The sequence below is a fragment of the Polyodon spathula genome, chromosome 20, assembly GCF_017654505.1.
Source record: "Polyodon spathula isolate WHYD16114869_AA chromosome 20, ASM1765450v1, whole genome shotgun sequence".
Lineage (NCBI taxonomy): Eukaryota > Metazoa > Chordata > Actinopteri > Acipenseriformes > Polyodontidae > Polyodon > Polyodon spathula.
In genome coordinates, this window is record NC_054553.1 from 6,183,882 (window position 1) to 6,203,452 (window position 19,571).

Consider the following 19,571-nt stretch of genomic DNA (forward strand, 5'->3'; position numbering starts at 1 on the left):
TCATGTCTGAAATCTACATGGGATTACAGTTTAGACAACAAGCCTTCCCTGCTGGAAATTCCTGCAAATATGACCAGCTTTTTAAAGAATAATATATACATTGTGCTGGGTGTATATACATTGCATGACACTTTACAGTATACACAACTATTTTTTAAAAAATACAGTAGATATTTACAGAAAATAAAGAAACAAGGTCTGTCTTCTGTGGAAGAGTATAGACTAGACTAGTATAAACTAATGGTTGGGTTAACAAAAGGAACACTGCGGGATGAAGCTGAGTGTTTGCAGACGGCATTCAAACAGCTCTCTGGTTACAGTTGCTATCATGATTAACACACCACACTTCATTTTTCGAAAGAAAATATTTCATTATCACAGGTAACAGCTCCAAGGGGTGTGCTTGGGCGTATCGAGAGAGAGAGAGAGAGAGAGAGAGAGAGAGAGAGAAAAATATTTGGGTTGTGCTAGTTCACGCCACAGCTCTTCCATTGCATTTTTACCTCGGTGTGGGAGACAGAAACTCAGAGGTAAGGATCCGCGTATTTGCGTATTTCCTTTGTTTTGGTTTGTGCTGATATAACTGGAAACTTTTCCAGTTGCTCTTTTAATTTTATCTTGATTTATCTTTCGGCCAGGATGTCAGCGCCACTCAGCCAAGCCGGTGTACAGATGAGCACAGGGCAGTTTACCCAAGAATCAACACAATATTCCCAAGTACCAATACAGCAGTCCCAAGTATCGGTGCAGTATTCCCAAGGACCAATACAGCACTCACAAGGATCCGTGCAGTATTCCCAAGTACCAATACAGCTTTCTTCAACTTCAATACCGGTTTCTCCAACTCAATTGTCTGTCTCACCTTACTCAACTGTCTCACGACAGTACGGATCGCAGCATGCTTCTGTCCAGTCTCCGGTGTACCTGACCACAAATGGATCTGCTCACGCCGGCAATGTTGTGTACGAAACGGTGCAGTACCTGGTTCCCCTGGAAAGAAAAATGGAAGGCTATGTTTTGGTCGACAGCCAACCCAGGGAGCAACAGCTACTATCACCTTGCTATTTGCAGAACGTCAGCAGCTACAACAAGAACAACGTGGACACGACTGTGCAGACTGTGGAAACAGTGCAAGTGGATAAGGGGGTAGGTTTATCCGTATAATAATGTATTCAAATGGAGAATATTTATTTAGTAGACGCAAACAAGTCAAACGCATAGGTGGTCAAAAGTCTGAAAATATGTACACAAACCCGTTTATATAAAGTATGCTCTTAACTGATTTACCGTAACGTGAACGCTATACATGTTTATCATGTTTTGCTGTTTTTCCCCCATGATCGCAAACTTTTTTTGAGGATATAGCAATGCATTTTTAAAATAATTTACAATCCAACTTGTTCTTGAATGGTTGTCACCCATTGTAGAACGATGTGGGTTTACTTGACCCGTTCGAACTGTGCAGGAGGCTTGAACTATTGCAGAATTGGGCAAAACATAAAGTCGAACATCCCAGTATGTACTGTAGTCAGGATACCCTGTCTTGTTTTGTGGTACCAGACGTTGTTATTTTTAATAGTTTGAAGTATCTTATTTGCTGTGAATATCTATTGGAGTCTTCTTTCATTTAAGCGTGCAAAATAAAATAGCTTTGAGAGATCAAAAAGCCATGCCTGCAATATTTCACTTTGAAATGCATGGATTCCTTCTGTCTTTCATACCCTAATACATATTGATTTGGTGTACAAAAAACATACCGGTACATGGATCGTATTTCCTACTGATCAGGGAACGTATTACTTTCATTTATTTCAATTTTGCAATGTGTGACTTAGTTTTGGTTTAAATATTAATATATTCGGCTTGTGTCTGATTAGGCTACCAACAAAGCGTACGCATACTTGTCAGCGTGTGAATTCTAATCTAATTGCCACGCATTTAACCTCAGCGGTGATGAATTGTATGAGGATTTGAATCCAGACCTCTTACAGCTGACAAACATGCATGTTTTATGGCATTCCTGTTGTGAAGCATTTACAAAAAGGAAACCTGCTCTGAATAAGGCAAGACAAGGCAGGCCCTAGCAGTAGCATCGCTTTTTATATTTATAAGATTTCGGTAATGCCAGACAGTCCTGTATTCAGCATGTACCTGTGGATGTAAATAATACTCACATTGTTTGATCCATTCCTAGTTTTACTAAGAGTTTAATAAGACACATCTGCTTCTTGCCTGTAAACACACAGTGGCTAATCAAGCTTATAGTAAAACCAGGAATGGGCAAAACTGCTAGGTAATAGGAGTCTTATGTCCATCCCTGTTATGTTTTGTAAGGAAACATGTAATGCAATTATATATTACAGTAACTTAATGTTAATGCTGCTGTTAACATGTCCATTATCCTAGGAAAGTGCACACCTTTTATATCAGTAGGGCAGGATAATTGCGCAGAGCCACCCCAAGCAGTGACTCCAATTACAACTCCTTTTCATGAAACTGCTGTCTTCCATTAGCAGTATCAGGGATAAACAGAGAGTTTTTCTCAACAGCGTGTGTGGGTGCAGAAACAGCAATAAATGTGAAAGTGTCCTTCCAATGAATCGACTGCTACTGTTAGTTTTGTAGGATTTGAAAATCTGGTTTCTATTCCATGCAGCTATGTGATAAAAGTCAGAAGAAACCAGTGAGGCTGTTCTTCATCTGGACTTTCACTAATGCGAGAAAGTTGGCTGGAAGTGTTTGGTTTCCTCTCTCATGTTTTCTATGGATGTCGGCTTACACAGGGCCGAATTTCAAAGCCATGGGCGAAGGAGAATTGCAAAGAGGAGTAAAAGTAGCAAGAAATATTCCTCTCTGAAAAATGTCCTTTTGCATTTTCTTTTAAAATGGGGCCCATGGATCCATGTGCTTCAGAGTCAAAGTAGAAATAAAGCCTATTCTTTGAATGTCTTGAGTTAGATGGCACAAAAACCATGGGTCTGTGAGTGGATGGGTATCCTGAAAGCTTTTGAGTCCATTCAAACAGGTTGTGGCATGCATCCAATTTATCTGAGCTACTGTAATTGAGATGACTGCTTTAATAACTACTAAACATCATCTCTTTGCAGCGCTCTCTAATTATTAACACAATGAGAGGTGTAACTCGGGGGGGGGGGGGGGGGGGGGGGGGGGGGGGGGGGGGGGGGGGGGTGAACTTTTAGGCAGCATGCAATTTGATGCTGGTCCCCCTTGATTCTATGCTGGTTTATTTGACTTTAATGCAGATAATGTAAACACCTGTTATTAAATGTGTGCCAAATTATTTTTCACTTTTCCCTGTGTCCTTTTATTTGATAACGTAAACTTCTTCTTCTGGTCACACTGTACACTGCGTGGTGCTACTGCTGCTATAGAGTTCTTCCACCTCCTCTTTTTGTGGTGTTTTCAATGATTCCCCTAAATTTGCTTAATATATATATAAAAAAAACTACTGAATATTTACAGTGGGATATGTTTGCTTGGCAGATTTAAAAAAATATATCTGACAACAATTGCGTTCAACTGATTTACTGATAAGTTTGAAATACTTCACTTATTTTTTATGGGCAGTTGAAGAACTCCTTAATTAATCTTCAACTCCTGAGGTGAGTACTGAGGATATGGGCCATTGTGAGAGAATCATTTCCACATCAGTAGTTTCGGTGAAAGGGATTACTATCCCTTAATAAACATGTTAGTCAAGAATGCATCTGGGGGTGTTAGAATTGTAAAAGGAGAAAGATAATTGGTTGTCTGCTCTCCCACCCCCCTCAGCAATCCGTTCCCATCCAGATAAAATGCACCACCTAGTTACAGACAGACGTGTAAAAACACATTGGTCTCCAGCAGTTTTATATGGCGTCATTCTGAAAAATAGACCTCCAATATGTACACATCTGACCAGATATGCTTTTAAAAACTGCAAACACAGTATCTGTACAGTGGTTTTGTATATAAAATGTATCCCTTACTACTGTTTAGAGGAATACATTTGTTTTATTTATTTTTTATTCCTGTTCACATCTCTCTGAGTTTACAGAGCTTTCATTTTATTGTATTGAGGGACAAATAAGAATTGTGGTGTATCTCTTGTGTTTACCCTTTGTGTAAAAACAACTGACAGCCATCTGGGATAGTAAGAGGATGGCTTCTGTCAGAGAAGAAATATCTTCAGTACAAACTAACTAAAAAAAAAAAAAAAAGATAACAAAATCAAATACATGCGCTAATATTGATAGAAAGCTTATTAAAGGGGTTATCACTTTAAATAAACCATGTCTAGGAATCCTAGTTGTCAAAAAAGGGCTATTGTCCATTTGCAGTATATTTTCTATCCGAAACTAAAAATAAGTTAAAGAAAATAACCATGTCGAGTTCTGTGTGCTTTGAAGATTGAATTCACATAACATAGTACTTTTCACTTATTGCAGGATTAAGCAAATGTTTTTGCTGCTCAGGTCTTAGTTGGTGATTTTGTCTTGTTTTTTTTCTTTGCATGAGAAGTCTTCAAATGGAAAAGGAGTCTCTTGGTCAAGCCAGGTTAGTTCCAGCAGGACCTCAACTCCTCCTTGCAGTCCTGCTGTGGTAAGTGCAAACATCCTTGAGCTGAAACCTGGGGCCTAGTCATTATGTAGGCCCTTACCAAACGAGCTGCAATTGCTGTGGTTCTGTACTAGGTAGAACGTGCTGCTAAAGTCTTCATATCATACTTTGATGTTCTAGAGTAACTGGTAATTGCTTGCAATGCCATGATACCGTATAAATAACCACCAGTATTCTGTATGGTTTAATAAAAATAATAATAATAATAATAATAATAATAATAATATCCTTTATCCAAATCCCATGTGTTGCCATTGCTGATAATGTGTCAATATTTTAGTTTGAATTGCCTATAGTATGCATGTATACAGTGTTAAAGGAACTAGTGAGATGATGTCATTTTGTTCTTTTTTTATTAAGGCTGTGCCACATGGAGCGATGTGTAATTACAGGTACACAAGCTGGACTTCTTTTATGGGAGGAGATATTGGGGTAGATTTAAGTAAAGGGTGTAGTGCAAATAATTGCGGGTACAAAACTCAAATTTCATGGCAGCAAGGCAATTATTAGGCATTGCGCCCTATGTAAGCTTAAGAGCAATGCAAATTTCACAACACGCACAAATAACGATCCGCAACTATGATAATGAGGGTCTCAATGAGTGCATTGGTCTATTTAGCGTCGCACTTGCAGAGTTAGAAGAACAGAGAACAGTGTAGGCGCTGTATGACATTTGCGGAGCACGAAAGTACAAACCAAAAAATAATGTGAGCGGAAGGGCAGTAAAGTCCTCTTGGCGCACTGAAAAGAAACATTTTCTGAGAAGGAGCTGAGATTCCTTACAGCTGAGGTCACTCATCATGAAACAGAGTTGTTTGGAAAAGCCCCAGCCAACATCAGTTATGCTAGTATCCTTATGAAATATATGTATTGGCCTGCACTTTTCAACAGGACATCCAGTTGCCTAAATGCAAGGCAAAATCCTTACATCACAGTCCTTGCGTCACGCCCGCTTAGTATCCAGATCCTGAACAATTCCATGCTCTTTTCTCCATTTGAATGCATTTCAGTATACTTTTAATGGATTGATGATGGCAGAGTGCAAATTTGATAGTGGGTGCAGAACAGCTGGTGAACACCATTCTTTACCTACACCGCATTATGGGGGTTTTGCACCTGCAAATCACTTTGCGAGTATCCTTACATCTACCCCATAATGCTGTTCCCATAACCACATAGCATTTGAATTTCTCTAGTGCCCTAAAGGCCAGAGATTGTGCATTGAGATTTGAGCGTATTTGTGGAAGCAGGTTTAAGTCCCCACAAGACGAGGATCTCTGAATAATATTCTCTGTCTGTTCAGCTCTTCTGTTGTGTCTTGATTCACACTGGAAAGCCATGTGGGAGATCAGAAAAAAGTTTTAGAAACTAGATGGATTTAGGGAACATTAAGGGTTACATTTGAATAATTCTACCTCTATCCTTATAGTGGCTTTCCTTAAACTTCCAAGTAACAAACACTGTGATAACTGTGTGCAGTTATTTGTGCCATCCTAGCAAACATTTACAAAAAAAACATCTGTTAACTTTGCCACAGTTGTAAGCATAGTGGTGCCATTATTAAAATGTAACCCCAGTGCTAGTTAGAGTAGGCTTTTTAACTCTGAACTTAGTTCAACCCACACCACTTCAAAATATTCTGACATGCAATGCACTAAAGCTGGTATAGCTCTTATTCCAGTTCGAAGAAAACCATCAGAACAGGTCTGGGGTAAAAACTGAAATAACTATTGTTTATGAAGATGTCAGACTTGTAACAACCTGCAGCTTTGCATCGCCTAGAATTTTAGGATTAAGACAATTTCAAAAGACAAAATAAAATATTAACATAATTTAGATATTTTATTTAACTTCATGTAATCAAAGAAACTACAAAATTGATATTGCAAAAGTCTACCAGAAGCTATAATAGTAGTACAGTATTTTGTTATTTCAAAATATCACGTCTTTATACTGTATCCATGTTATGGTAAGAGAGAATATTGATAAATCTTGACATTTACCAAGCAAAACGGTAAATGTCCAAAGTAAACATAACTCTTTACTTCAGACATTTACCGGTAAACCTGAAGAATAGCCAATGACTGAATGTCTCGGTTTCACGCATTGTAAGGGTTCAGGAGTCCTATGTAACTCCAAGTGGCACAAGGGTCTACCATGCTCAATAAGTAAGTCACTATATCTATTCCCTGACTTTGTGTCATAACAAAGTTAGATTTTTATGAATATATTCTTTGCCAGTGATTATTTTGTTAATATACAATTTATATGCAGGAATAAATTAATTAATCGGATATACCAGGATTTACTAATAAGCTTCTGTAAATCATCAGATGAACCGGTACATATCTGGAAAGCAATTTATTTCTTCATTATTTCTGACATTTACCACCTTATTTGATAAATGTTGACATTTACTGGTAGAACTTAAGATTGACCACATTCAAACTTGTAACATGTATAAGCTTCTGAAAAGAGACTTGAGTGCTTCAAGTAGCATGAATGTTGGTTTCAATATTTAACTTCTTTTTTTCAGTTAATTAGAAAAGTAGATGCCCATGGTTGTGGATGAAAGCCAAGGGCTATTTAAAAAAAAAAACCTCACTCTTTCATCATTGGTTGATGAAAACATGCAAATTCTTTGTTTTCAATTCTCAGACACCTGCTATATGGCACTGTTCTAGAAAGGTGTGCAGTTGATTTGAATAGCATTGATTGTTCACTAAACAGGAATTTAAAACTTTCCAAACCACAGTCCTTCTCATTAATTTTCATTAACCTAATGACTGTGCTCTGTGTGGAGTCCACAAAACAACAGCAGCTGCCAATGAACAGAAATGCACCTAAACCAGTCCTTGAAAAAACAATACTTGTCCCAGCTTCAAGAGCAACTGTACACACACAACACCAAGTTAAACACTGCTGTGTGTAGTGTCTGAGCCAAAATACATCCTTCTCCAGTGAACACATGCCTGTTGTTAAAGCAGACAATGTTTATTTATTTAATTTGGTTCAGGCTGGTTTTGCAAAGAAGGTTGGTCATGTTATAAGCATAAACATTGCTGGAGTTTAGTTCAGCTTGTATTTAGCGCAGGTCCGAATGTGGTTTTGAGTAGGGTAGAGGGATACAGTTCAAATCAGACACAAACTTCCCACCCTACCCCCCTTTTCAGATTCATTTGCTTGAATGATATGATGCTTACTATACTGTGCAGCTTAACTGAAACCCAGCTTCGTAGTCTTTCTCTTAATCATCTTTGTGGTTTTTTTTTTAACCAAATTCTTCCTTGTATAGAGCGGTTGCTTCCCACTTTGCAGTTTGCTTGTGTCTGTTCAGTTTCTTCTATATGCATCTAGCAAATACCTGACTCTGCACACTACAGATCCAGCGTTACTCAGAATTAAAATCGGAACATATTGACACCTGAGTGTGTGAAAAATGTCATATTTAGATTTGTTGATGCAATTCATTGTTGCCGTTGTAAATCAAGTAAAAAATAATCAGAGTTGATTTACTGTTTCTACTGAGCATAAACACCTTCGTTGTCAAAATATGTGATTTGTTGCTTATACAATCAAAAACCTGACCAATAAAATGGATCGTGGATCTTTCTCGTAAATGATGAGTTGAATGTTTTCAGAAATAAACTATAAGCTGGTCCTGATTGCACAGCTATGACTGGATTTCATTGGTAAGAGAAACACTTGTGCTTTGCAGGTGTGCTGAGCAAAGCTTGAGAATCTTTTACATCAATCCAATTTACACGTATAGGAGTTCCCAAGGTCATCTGAATCTGGTTTCATAAGTAAAGCTAGCTTTAAAAAAAACAAAAAACTCTGTTAACTTTATCTTTCACCCGAACCTGTGAAGTTCGGTACTTCTGTACATCAAACAAGTTTAAAATCATTGTCCACCAAGGAACAGTGGGAGTGGTTCGTTTATTGTGGTCTCCATGGTATTTGATTGGCTCAGTCACGGGCATGTCAGTTGCCATAGCAACAGTTTCAAACAAATAGCAAAAAGGACTTTATTAGCAATTGGAGTAAAAACTGTATTGGTTTATTTTTTAACGTTTAGGTGGGGCTTTTTCCTATAATAGCAATACATTGGAGCACTGCCAATTCATAAAAGTTAACAGGAAACAAGAGACAGTTTCAACAATTAAATATTGAAATGTTTCTTGCCAACTTGTATTAGTATATTTAACTGCCAGCCTCCCTGGGCTAAGATGATAAAGTACAAGATGCAACATTTCAAAATATATTTTTTCATAGTAGCACAATACCAGGCATTCTTTACATACCACTAGAAAGGCGTGGGGTTCTTTTGTAAATCGTATATATTTTTGTTTTTGGAGGGTGCACTTCCAGAGAACTGGAGGAAGGCATGCCAGCATAGGAGGAAATAGACAGCATGGTCCAGTTAGCAGCAACATTTGGAGCCCTACCAGTTAGCTGTTCAACATTTACGGAAGGCCATTTCACCACGAGCAAACGTGGCTGGGCTGTTGTTCAGGTGTTTGAACAAAGCTCCCTCATCCTGCACTGGCAGCTAGGTAGCCAAGCCTCGGGGTTCCCAGTCAGAAGCTATCGGAGATAGAACCCTCGTCCCCCCAAAACAAATCTATTTATAGTATATAAATTTAGCACTCCCCACCCTTTAGTATTGGTATAAAGAATGTAAATGTCCTTAAAGGTGTGCTGTTAGAGGTTATTAGCAAATACACAGTATTTAAGGAGTGTGAAGGCTCACCACCCAACAACACTATAAACAGGGCTGATCTAAAGGATGGTGGTATTTTGATCCTCTCATTTCATTTTTAAACTCGGTGGGATTGTGTTTATTACAGTAGATATTGCATGGTTCAGCATGTGAGCAGTAAAGATGGTGGTGTAGCTCAGGAGACATGAGTGGGATGTTCACACCACTATGGTAACATGTTTTTCTCACATGTGATATTTATATATTGTTTTAATCACTACTCTCATAGACATTTATAGACCTAGGGTAGTACCTTGATGAATCATTTGGGCTTCTGAGTAAAAGCGGTCTTTCCCATGCTGGTAGAGAAACACAAAGCTGTTACTCTGCTTGTATTTTTCACTCTCCCTGTTTGAGATTGCAGCACCTTTCATTCTACAGTAATTGTTATCAATATAACATATCACTGAAACAAAATGTCCTGAATGATCAAAGCCAAGAGATGTCATTGTAGCAGTCCGTGTCTAAAAAGCTGTTTTTGTTGACCATTGAAGAAGTGTTACGTTAGGAAGGTGTAATACCATATTTGATTATTATTATTATGCCATTCCCCAAAGCTGAGTTTGAACAGTACTCCTTTTTAGGAATGTGATCAAGCTGGTTAGTTAGCCTGTGCGGGAGATTATCAAGTGTGCGGTTTTTGGAACTGTCCCAGGTGAGTTTAATCAGTGTCTGAAGCCTATCAGATTAGCCAGCACTCCATTCCTCAAGCGGCAGCCAAGTTTCACACAAAGCATATTTCCTGGTGCTTGTTTCTCTACTGCCCAGACTATTCGCTCATAGCAGATAGGTGGGAAAATAGGAAGGTCTGAATACATGCTCCCAGTTTTATTCTCTAACTGACTACATTAAATTCACAGAGAAATATTTACTGACTATTCTTCAATAGAGCAGTGTATATAGTTGGTAAGACAAACCGCATGATACACCCTTTCTCAGCAAATACTAAGAATTATATAAAGCAATGCATGCATTTATATTTGAATATTTATGTTTTAATAGGATTGTCACTCATTTTGCTTCATCAGTAATAATTAATTAAAAGTGGATGTAGCACAGTAAGGGGTATGAAAGTTTACTTTATAAAGGAATTGCAAGAGAAGCATCCAACTTTACTGTTTCAGCACTAAAAGTTTGCAAAAAGTCAATCCTGCTAGAAGTGGAATTATTTCTGCGGTGCAGCTACAGATTCCACAGATTGACCAGGGACACAATATAAAAAAAAATGTATTTCCCTATGGAAGCCAGCACATTTTTTTTTTTTTTTAATATTTGATAATAAGAATTAACACTTGCAGCATTTACTCTAATTACCTCATAGACCTACTCTGCAATTGTGCAATAGCCACGATTCTCAACTCCAGGCAGGCAGGCAGGCAGGCATCTTTTTGGACAAGAATTGTCCCACCCCAAAAAATAATATTTTGATCAAAAATCAATGAAATCTTTTGTTATTGACAGGTTTACAGACAGTGTTAAAATGTGGCTTTTTTTGTATCGACTGTCCATAAATTTACGGACGGTTGGGAACATTATTGGGTGGATTTTGTCTGGGCTAACGAAAACTATACCAGGAAATGAAACTCACAGTCCAAACTAAGTGGGTTCTAACGTTAAACGGGTATTATTTTAAAATGGTGATTTGTAATACATGTATTTCTGTTTTTTCTTCTTCATTATAGAGTGAGGTAAATGTCAAGGTACAAAAAACTCAGGAAGTCTCCTATGACACGGCTCCAAAATTGGACAATCGCTTTTTTGGGGTGCTCCTTGCTGAACTGCACCGCAAGAGCTTAGACATCTACTCCTGCATCTACGAGCATGTGAGCAAAATCCGAAGCAGGTACGAGCCATAGGGCTTTTCTTTTGCCTCATTTTTTACAATCTGGAGATAATGGCAGGTCCAAAGCTAGTCTGACCTGCAGACACAAGCACACAAATACTTTTGCTCACATTATAACCATCATGTAAAACAATGTGATACAAATACACGTACTTAATAAGAGACCTTCAATACATCCAAGACTTTTGCAAAAATGTGGTTTATTTTTTATTTTCTATTTTCTCATTATTTTTATATGAAATTCAAAACTAGAATCACTGGTAAGTTTACTGTACTGCTCTCTACTTACCTGTATGCTGATGGCAGTGATTTATTTGTATTATTTACTAATTCATGTTTTTTCTTTTTTTTTTTTTTATATATACATTTACAGAAGTCAACTGGACTTAAAGGTAATCCTTGTATTTTTATGTGAATAAAACGGTTTGCTTGAAGCAATGGAGACATCTGGAGAAAAGACACAATTACCTTATTTGGCATTATTTGTTATTTTTGCTTTTAAAGTGATTTTAGTAATAGTATTAATGCATTTTCTATTCATAGAGCTCATAACTTAAACCAATTAATTCATGCTTAAATGAAATTATTAATAAACACAAGTCACACTTAATGTCTAGAAGAGTGTTCTCAGCAATAAGTAACTTTACAGAAAGACTACCGGAGGAGTTGTAACAAAGTCAGTATTTTCAGGGGCTTTTACATTGTCTGTTAAATTACTTTAACTGTCTCCTGTTCCGAGTGGAGTTATCTCTCCTAGGTCGGTGTACAGGTCTGCAGTGCTGATGAAAAGCACACTTTATCAGTACAGACCTACTTGTTCATGTTTAGGGGTATCTCCTGGCCCTTGTGTTGTTTTCCAGGAAGAAAACGAGGATGTTGAGCATCTGATTCCCAAGGGAGTGTCCGATCTGACCAAGCAACAGATCCGCTACCTTCTCCAGGTGAGCCGCTTCTTCAGTATTGAACTAAATGACACAATAAATACATACATATTATGTAGCATTATAATATAATACTGTGCGTCGACTAGGAGTGACATGTTGAATAGTGTTTCGTATTCAGTTTTCTGAAGGAGATTTTTTTTTTTTTTTTTAAGATGACCAGAAAAAAATTAATTAAAAAGCCATCATAATGGTAGAACAAATTTTAAAACTTGACTGGAAGTTAAAAACGACATGCGTGGGTGATGGGGGTCCTAGTTTTCGTCCGCATTTCTGCTGAAAATAAGATTGCCGAAATAAGTTTTAGCGTGTGCCAGACTATTCCCAGAAGACACTGCGTGCCCATATGCCGATTGCATTGTGACACCCAGAGCATCAGTAAAGTGAGATGTATTTTCAAACTTTAATATTATCATGCCACTTCCTTTCTCTGGGAACAAATCTAGTTGTTGGTGTTGTTTTTTTTTCCTGTTAGTGTTTGTTGTATTTATATTATTTTAGCCCTTCCCCAACAGTGTTTGTTTATTTTCCCCAGCGCAGGTAAACTGTCACTTTATCTCCTTTATGGTATATAATTATTTGTTGGTCATTTATTTGTTTAGCACATTAAGTCTATATAGGATGTGCTTGATTTTTGTCTGCCTTTTTCCTGCCTTAACAACTTTGTTTAGAAAATATTTTATGCATGTGCTAGTGCAGTTGTCTTGAACTCAAAATGATATATCAGTGTTGTATACAGTGCTTTTTTAACACTGCACAGTATGTGTGTTACAGCACACTATATGCTGAATTATGTCTAATGTGCTGTCTTGTCTGCTCAGATGCGGGTGACTTCAGAGAAGTCCCTGCGGCTGCTCCTTACCACCTTCAGCAGTCTCCGAGAGGAACTGATTCACCTACAGGACGACCTCAGGGTAAGAATCAGATCTCATCATTACCTTGATTTCCATAAACACTGCACTCCACACTGGGCAAAGTGTCCAGGGCCTTGTTCCTGCTTATCTGAACATGCAGCTTACCCCTTTATGATTCCCCACTACACCCTGAGATTAAGCAACACTGGCCTTTTTGCCAGTCCTAAGCCTCTGGATTCAGACTTTAGCAGCAGCAGAGTGCATTAATATTTGATTCCGATCTTCATAAATCTGGAGCTCAGTAATACACCCTGTAAATGTAGATGGTAGATTGTGATTCTGTTATCTTTTCTTCAAATAGGCATCATGCTCTAGCCTGAAGTGTTATCAGTGTACTTGGTTCTATAACCACTGCTGGGGCTCATCTCTTTCCCCCTCTCGACCCACAGAGACTGGAGAGTGACAAGGAGACCCTGCAGAGAGACCTGAACTTCAAGAACAGTCAGGCCCAGCAGTACGAGAAGCTCCTGGAGTCCATCCGCGTGAATAACCGTCAGCTGCAGGTAGGCCCGCGTCCACTCTCTACACCTCAACCACGACTGGAACTAGAGCCGCTGCTCATTGACGACTGTTCCCAAGTCAGAATACTGTAGTTGTATTCTTATTTTTTTCAATAGCATGCTTACTTTCTAAATGTGGTGATTAGATTTGTGGCAGGTGGTTTAGGTTTCCTGCTTTCTTTATTAGGTTATGGTACTTTTTTGGAATCAATTAAAAAAAAAAAAAAAAAAAAAAAAAAAAGAAAAAAAAAGTGACTTGCACAACATGATCCAAATGAGATCATCCGAAAGCTGATCTGGACTTTTATTTTTTGAGTGTTCCTTCATTGTATTTATTTTCCATTCCAGACATGTGTTGAGATGTTTGCTTCTGTCGTAACCCTAGTAGCATTTATTATATTGTTAATGGTTTCTCATCTATACAAGTTTAAGGTATTTAGCATCCGATACACCACAGACTTGGGCGACTCTTTGAAAGATCAGTTTACAAAGATCAGCCCTCCCGACTCCCTTCTTTCTGCCTGTCGCTGGCAGCGCTCTGGTGACTGTGCCTCCTTGTCTCCCCTGCGTGCAGCAAACCCTGAAGGAGAGCAACTCGAGTAACACAAGCCTGGAGGAGAAGATCCTGTTCTTGACAACCTCATGCTTGGATAAGGAATACCGGCTGAAGGAGATGGAGTACAGCAAGAGGGTGCTGGAGCAAGAGAATGAATTGCTGAGGCAGCAGGTAACCTTCACAATAGATACCACTAGCGCACCCAACTGTGTAACACACATTATAGACAACTGGATATAATAATACCAACATTGTCTCTTACCTGTATGTAGCTCCCAACCTCTTGTTTGTCTCGCTAGATCGCCGGTCAGAGCAACAGCCCCAGTTTCCAGGCGAAATCAGATGCGATCACTAAAAAATACATGGAAATGACCATCACCCTTCGTGAGGAGAAGGACAGGGAAATCAAATCACTGATGGTATTAAAACTCACAACCTGCCTCAGATGAAAAAATGGGAGTCCTTGTTTCCACTGTGGTTATAGTTGAGTACTGGGACACCATGCAGGATGGTGGTCTTTGCAACCATTGTGTTGAGACGAGCCAGCTGCGTGGGCAACCACTACCACATACGTTTGCATATCTTCCATATTCAGGGATTTTTGAATTATATTGAAGATTAATTAAAAATTCATTTTGCTATTTTTTTGTCCAGTCACTGTAGTTGAAAGAACAGGAGATGAGGATCAAGAGGGCAGTGTGGCTTTGTAGTTAAATCAGGCTACTGCCAGGCTCTTTGGCTTAGTGTTTCAAGCCAATAGACTAAAGCAGAGGAGTCTTGCATTAAAAGTAGAAGACTCCACCGATACAACTTCTATGATGAGCTGTATTTCGATTTCAGGAACAGCTCCATAAGTTGCAGATGGAAAGCTCCTCCAAGTCCAGCAGTGATTACAGCACCCAGCTCCAGCTGACTGAGCTGCTGACATCCCTGGAGCAGAAGGAGGCAGTCATCAAGAGACAGGAAGAGGTAGGTCATGGGGCTGCTGGGGCTGCTGAAATCCTCCGATCATCCAGTCATCTTAAAACATGCATTGCTAATGTGAAAACAAAGGGTTAAGATCAGGGTTTCTCCAGAAATAGCAAAGAAGTAGATTCTGCAAGCGGGTAGAAATCAAGAATAAAAGTTGCATGATTTAATTGACCTTTGATCTGTGGAATTTGCTCACAGTGGCCTCTCCACTTCCTTGTCTTTTTCTTTTTGTCTGAGCACCTCTATAATCTGTTGTTGCGGTCTTTTTTTCCAGGATATAAGGAGGTTTCAGCTGGAAATGGAGAACCAGTCCAAGGGCGTCACCAAGACGATCATCACGAAAAAGTAATTGAGCGCATCCCATTCTGTAGCTGCCTAAAATAAAGATAGCTTTATGGAAAGCCACAATGAGATCCGGTGACACACCAGTAGCTAAACCACTTCTATGGTTTACATATACTTTCAATTTCACTAAACTACCTTTTGAGAGGCTTATGAATATGACTCCTGTTGTTTTGAGGCCGTTTTAAAATGCAGCCTTCTCTCGCTGTCTTACCCACAGATACAGAAATCAGTATCCTATTCTGGGTCTTCTGTCTGATGAATACCAGGCTACCATGCCTAGGAAAGAAGCCAAGACCATTGTGATTGAGAAGACTGGGGAGATGTACAAACATGTAAGTCCACACCATGGCACTTTGCTCTGACACCTCTCCTTCAGGAATTTAGGAAATTACTTACAATTCATGCTTCTGGTCCATTAACTTGGGAGGTTGCTTAGCAATCACTGGTGCTATAGAAAAGCTTAAAGAAACCGTGCCGATACAAAACTGTATAAAAGGGTGGTGTAAATATAATCCTTATCTGGAGCTAAAGGTAAGACTTTAAAAAAGCCTGCAGGCAAACTGATGTTTCAAGTGGGAGTACTGTAAATGCCACCAATTGATTTTTGTGTAACTGACTTCGTTTATATATAATTAATATGTACTTAGATATTTAGCTTTTTTTGTTTTTAATATTCTACAATGTGTATAAACTGCTCTGTAAATTGTAATGAGAGAAGTATTTGCTGTACCTGTTATATATAAAGCATGTTTGTTCTGTTTTCAACAGGAATACATAATTTCTCCTTAAAAGAACTCCTTGATTCTTATAGGAATGAGCCTGCTGAAGAACCCATCCATACAAATAACTAATCTCTGCATGCTGCTATTTTTTTTTTTGCTCTGAACATTGTGGCCAGTGCTCCCTAACCTTCTGAAAGAGGCCCTGCTAATGTTTTGCAATTGGGCTATGTTTGGGTGTACAATCAAACATGCATTCTCTCACACACTGGACTGGACCTTAACGGAAAGAGGAAAAAAAATAGTGTTTCATGCTTATTCATTTTGTATGTAAAAAACTAATATATATATGTATATATATATATATATTAGTATATATATATATAGATATATATATATTCATCTGATGCTTCATATGATTCTTAAATTTAAGTTTTGTTTTTACTTACTGGGCTGTAAGCTGTAATGGAATGTGCATGGGTTATAATGGGGCCTGTTTTAAAATGCTGTTTGCTGCATGGACTGGCATATGACAAAGATGGGAGTCTTTGTGTCTAACTAGGGAGGGGAAGTAGGTCCCCTCGCTGAGCTGAAAGCAGAACCAGGGCCTCGTCCTCTGGAGCATGAAGAGAGAGGTGGCCAAGTGGTTCAAGATGAGGACCGACTTGACCTCAGCCACTGTGCAGGATTCCTTCACTTTTCACAGACAAATACAAATTCTCATTAGTGTAAGCTTAAACTAAACATCTGAATTCAGAGAATTACTTTTCTTAAATTAAGCTCTGCATCTGCTTAGAAACACTAATTTGGAGCAGTGTGGTTTGCTGTTTGATCTGAAAAGATAAGAAACCAGTGGTTTTGAATAAAACTTCAGGGAATTCTTATTAGCTGAAACTCAAATAGACTGTCACCTCTCCTACCCATTATTTTAATCCCTCACCCCAAGAAGCAACTTGTAGTTTCCTGTTGAGCAGAAATAATATACAAAATCTCTATCTGTCCAAAAAAACTACCTTGGTTTTTAAATGGTATTTCAGTCTATTTGAGTCTACGTTCTGTTTTGGTGGCATGTTTATCTTGTTTGTTTTTTGAAATGTGGGATTTTGTTATATTTTAATAAAGTCGAAACTATCTATAAAGGATTGTATGCATGTCTGACTTTCTGCACATTGAGTAACTGATATTGTATTATATTTATGACCTGGTACAGCACATTCAAAACTAGAGTATGATTGCGTTTCCTCTAAGTCATGGGTGCCGTTATCCAAACCTCTCCTTTCCTCTAAGCTGTAACTGACCACACTAGAGAGCAAAGAGGACATTGATGATAGTTGAGCAGCTGCACTACAAAGTTCATGACAAAGTGTAGTGCCAAAAAATGGGTTGGAACGCTGTGGTGTACCATCCCTTCCAAGATGTCTTCATACCAAAATATCATGATAAACAATTTTCAGACAAGAAACCACAAATTGATCTAATAGCACTGGAGGTAGAGCGTTTCTCACATGCAATCATGCAAATTCTGTTGAACAATTTAACAATGCACATACTTGCACAGATGTCATGGAACATGCATTCCAAATTCCAATGTATAAAACAGAAGTACAAACTCCATGATAAGATATGGAACGCACTCAGATGTACTTCATTGGACCTGCAGCTTTGTGTGTATATAGCCGATCTTGTAATCCTATAGGACAGACTTTCCTTCAATGCAGCCACTTCTCTTTTTTCTTCTTTGGTTAGTAGCCTTTTAAAAAAAATAGTAGTCATAATTATAAATCTACCCAAGTATGCGGACCAAATCGGCACTTTATAAAAACCAAAATCCAAGAGACTGAATGTACGAGGTGGCTTATTCAAGGTATTTCTTTCAAAAAAGAATAATTCAGTCCTGCTTAGAGCAGGTAAATAATCCTGCATGCTTTATGGATGAGAATATAAATTGTTATACCTCTTTGTGCCTGCCTTGCCTTTTTAACCAACACGCTGAACTCGTTTTGAGATTTTTCTCAACACGCCAAGATATCCCACCTGCTGCCTTCAAGGCTTTTGGACAGTTTTCAGCATGTTTCTGTGAGACCTCTGCCCGTGAGAATGCTTGTGTTACTGTTTACAACAGCAAGGCTATGGCAGCCACACCCGGAGTGAAGTTATATTATATTAACTGTTTGTATAGGTTAAAGATAACTTTGTATCAACACCTAGCTGTGCATGTACGTGCAAGTGTACTGGGCACAAGCGCATATCCAAATGTGTGCAAGTGTATGCTAGATGTATGTATGTGTGTACCAAATATGCCCATGTGTACTAGCAAACTGCTTTTCTGTCACTAAACAATAAATCTAAGAAAAAAAAAAAGTTACAGAGCAGAACATTGTAAAGGAAGTAATAGGGATTGTTACCAGCCTCTCTTACCAATTGGCCACAGGCACTGGATGCAGTTCTTTGAAGTGGCTTCAGAAGAGATGGATTAGAGGAATTACATTCTAGAAGACAGGATACTAACGATTCAGGACTTGTCTGGTGCAGGCATCTACCCAGAACGGCTGCACTTGAGTTGTCTGGGTGACCTGCTGTACAGTTCAGAACCACAAGTGCATACTGTACAGTAGTCAACTAAACCTGCAATTATGTAATCATATAAAATGCAATCACATTTTAAATAATACAAACAATTGTACAATACACAAGCACCATGCTTTAGTTGACAAAAACTACACAAAATAAATAGCGGTAAATAATTGTCTGGACCTGGATGCTACTTACCTTGTTGAATGAAAGAACACAAGTCATGTATTCTCTCAATCAAGGAAGTACTTGGAATCATAAAGACAAACCAAAAAATCTAGTGTTCTGGTTTGTGTTCAGGCAAACACATCTTATTTTTCATCTAGAGGCAAGGATATGGGTTGCTCACCCGTACGTTCACCTCTGCCTCCCTGTCAGCGAGACAAGAGAGTGGTCCCCGAACTATTGCTGGAAACAAGAGACCCACATGGATGAAGATACTTCAACCTGGAGTAAAAGAGATGACTTTTTATTCTTTGATATTTACATTAAATGAGGAAAACATATTTAAATAATCCCATATATACAAAGACAAAAGCTTTTTTCTTTCCTTACATTGCATACATACATTTTTCAGCCACGTCAACGACAAAAATTGTCATTCTAAAGTTTAGAAATATAAAACTTGCCAGGGAACCGATTCTTAGCTGGCATAAAAAGAAGCAATTAAAGAAAAAAAAAAAAAGGATAAACAGCTGAAAAAGCTAAACTAATAAAACTTCACAACTTATAAAAACACACACAAAATGGACCGTTTTGTTTTAAATCGCTCATGAACTCTGCTGCTTATAATCGATTGTAGTTTTCATACCAAGAATACACTTAAAC

At 38.3% G+C, this 19,571-nt stretch overlaps 1 protein-coding gene across 2 annotated transcripts; it reads left to right on the plus strand.

Annotated features, from left to right (window-relative positions):
* The first annotated feature begins 419 nt into the window (after positions 1-419).
* Positions 420-16,516, plus strand: LOC121295845 (protein POF1B-like). Of its 2 annotated transcripts, none has more exons than XM_041220941.1 (14): positions 420-530; positions 639-1,146; positions 4,522-4,602; positions 11,065-11,225; positions 11,599-11,617; positions 12,086-12,166; positions 12,988-13,080; positions 13,470-13,583; positions 14,155-14,307; positions 14,436-14,555; positions 14,977-15,105; positions 15,383-15,453; positions 15,671-15,785; positions 16,265-16,516. In XM_041220941.1, the coding sequence occupies exons 2-14, from the start codon at positions 640-642 to the stop codon at positions 16,268-16,270; spliced, it is 1,650 nt and encodes a 549-aa protein (XP_041076875.1). In that variant the 5' UTR covers positions 420-530; position 639; the 3' UTR covers positions 16,271-16,516. The 2 variants fall into 2 exon arrangements, with proteins under 2 accessions (XP_041076875.1, XP_041076874.1); XM_041220940.1 differs by having other exon boundaries at positions 16,222-16,515.
* The last annotated feature ends 3,055 nt before the right edge of the window (positions 16,517-19,571 follow it).

What these genes read in the sequence shown, in the direction of transcription:
- LOC121295845 (XM_041220940.1), top strand. Translation starts at nt 640, where the DNA reads ATGTCAGCGCCACTCAGCCAAGCCGGTGTACAGATGAGCACAGGGCAG. An exon ending in TCATCAAGAGACAGGAAGAG is followed by an intron (nt 15,106 to 15,382) that starts GTAGGTCATGGG and finishes CTTTTTTTCCAG; the next exon opens with GATATAAGGAGGTTTCAGCT. An exon ending in CTGGGGAGATGTACAAACAT is followed by an intron (nt 15,786 to 16,221) that starts GTAAGTCCACAC and finishes TGTTTTCAACAG; the next exon opens with GAATACATAATTTCTCCTTA.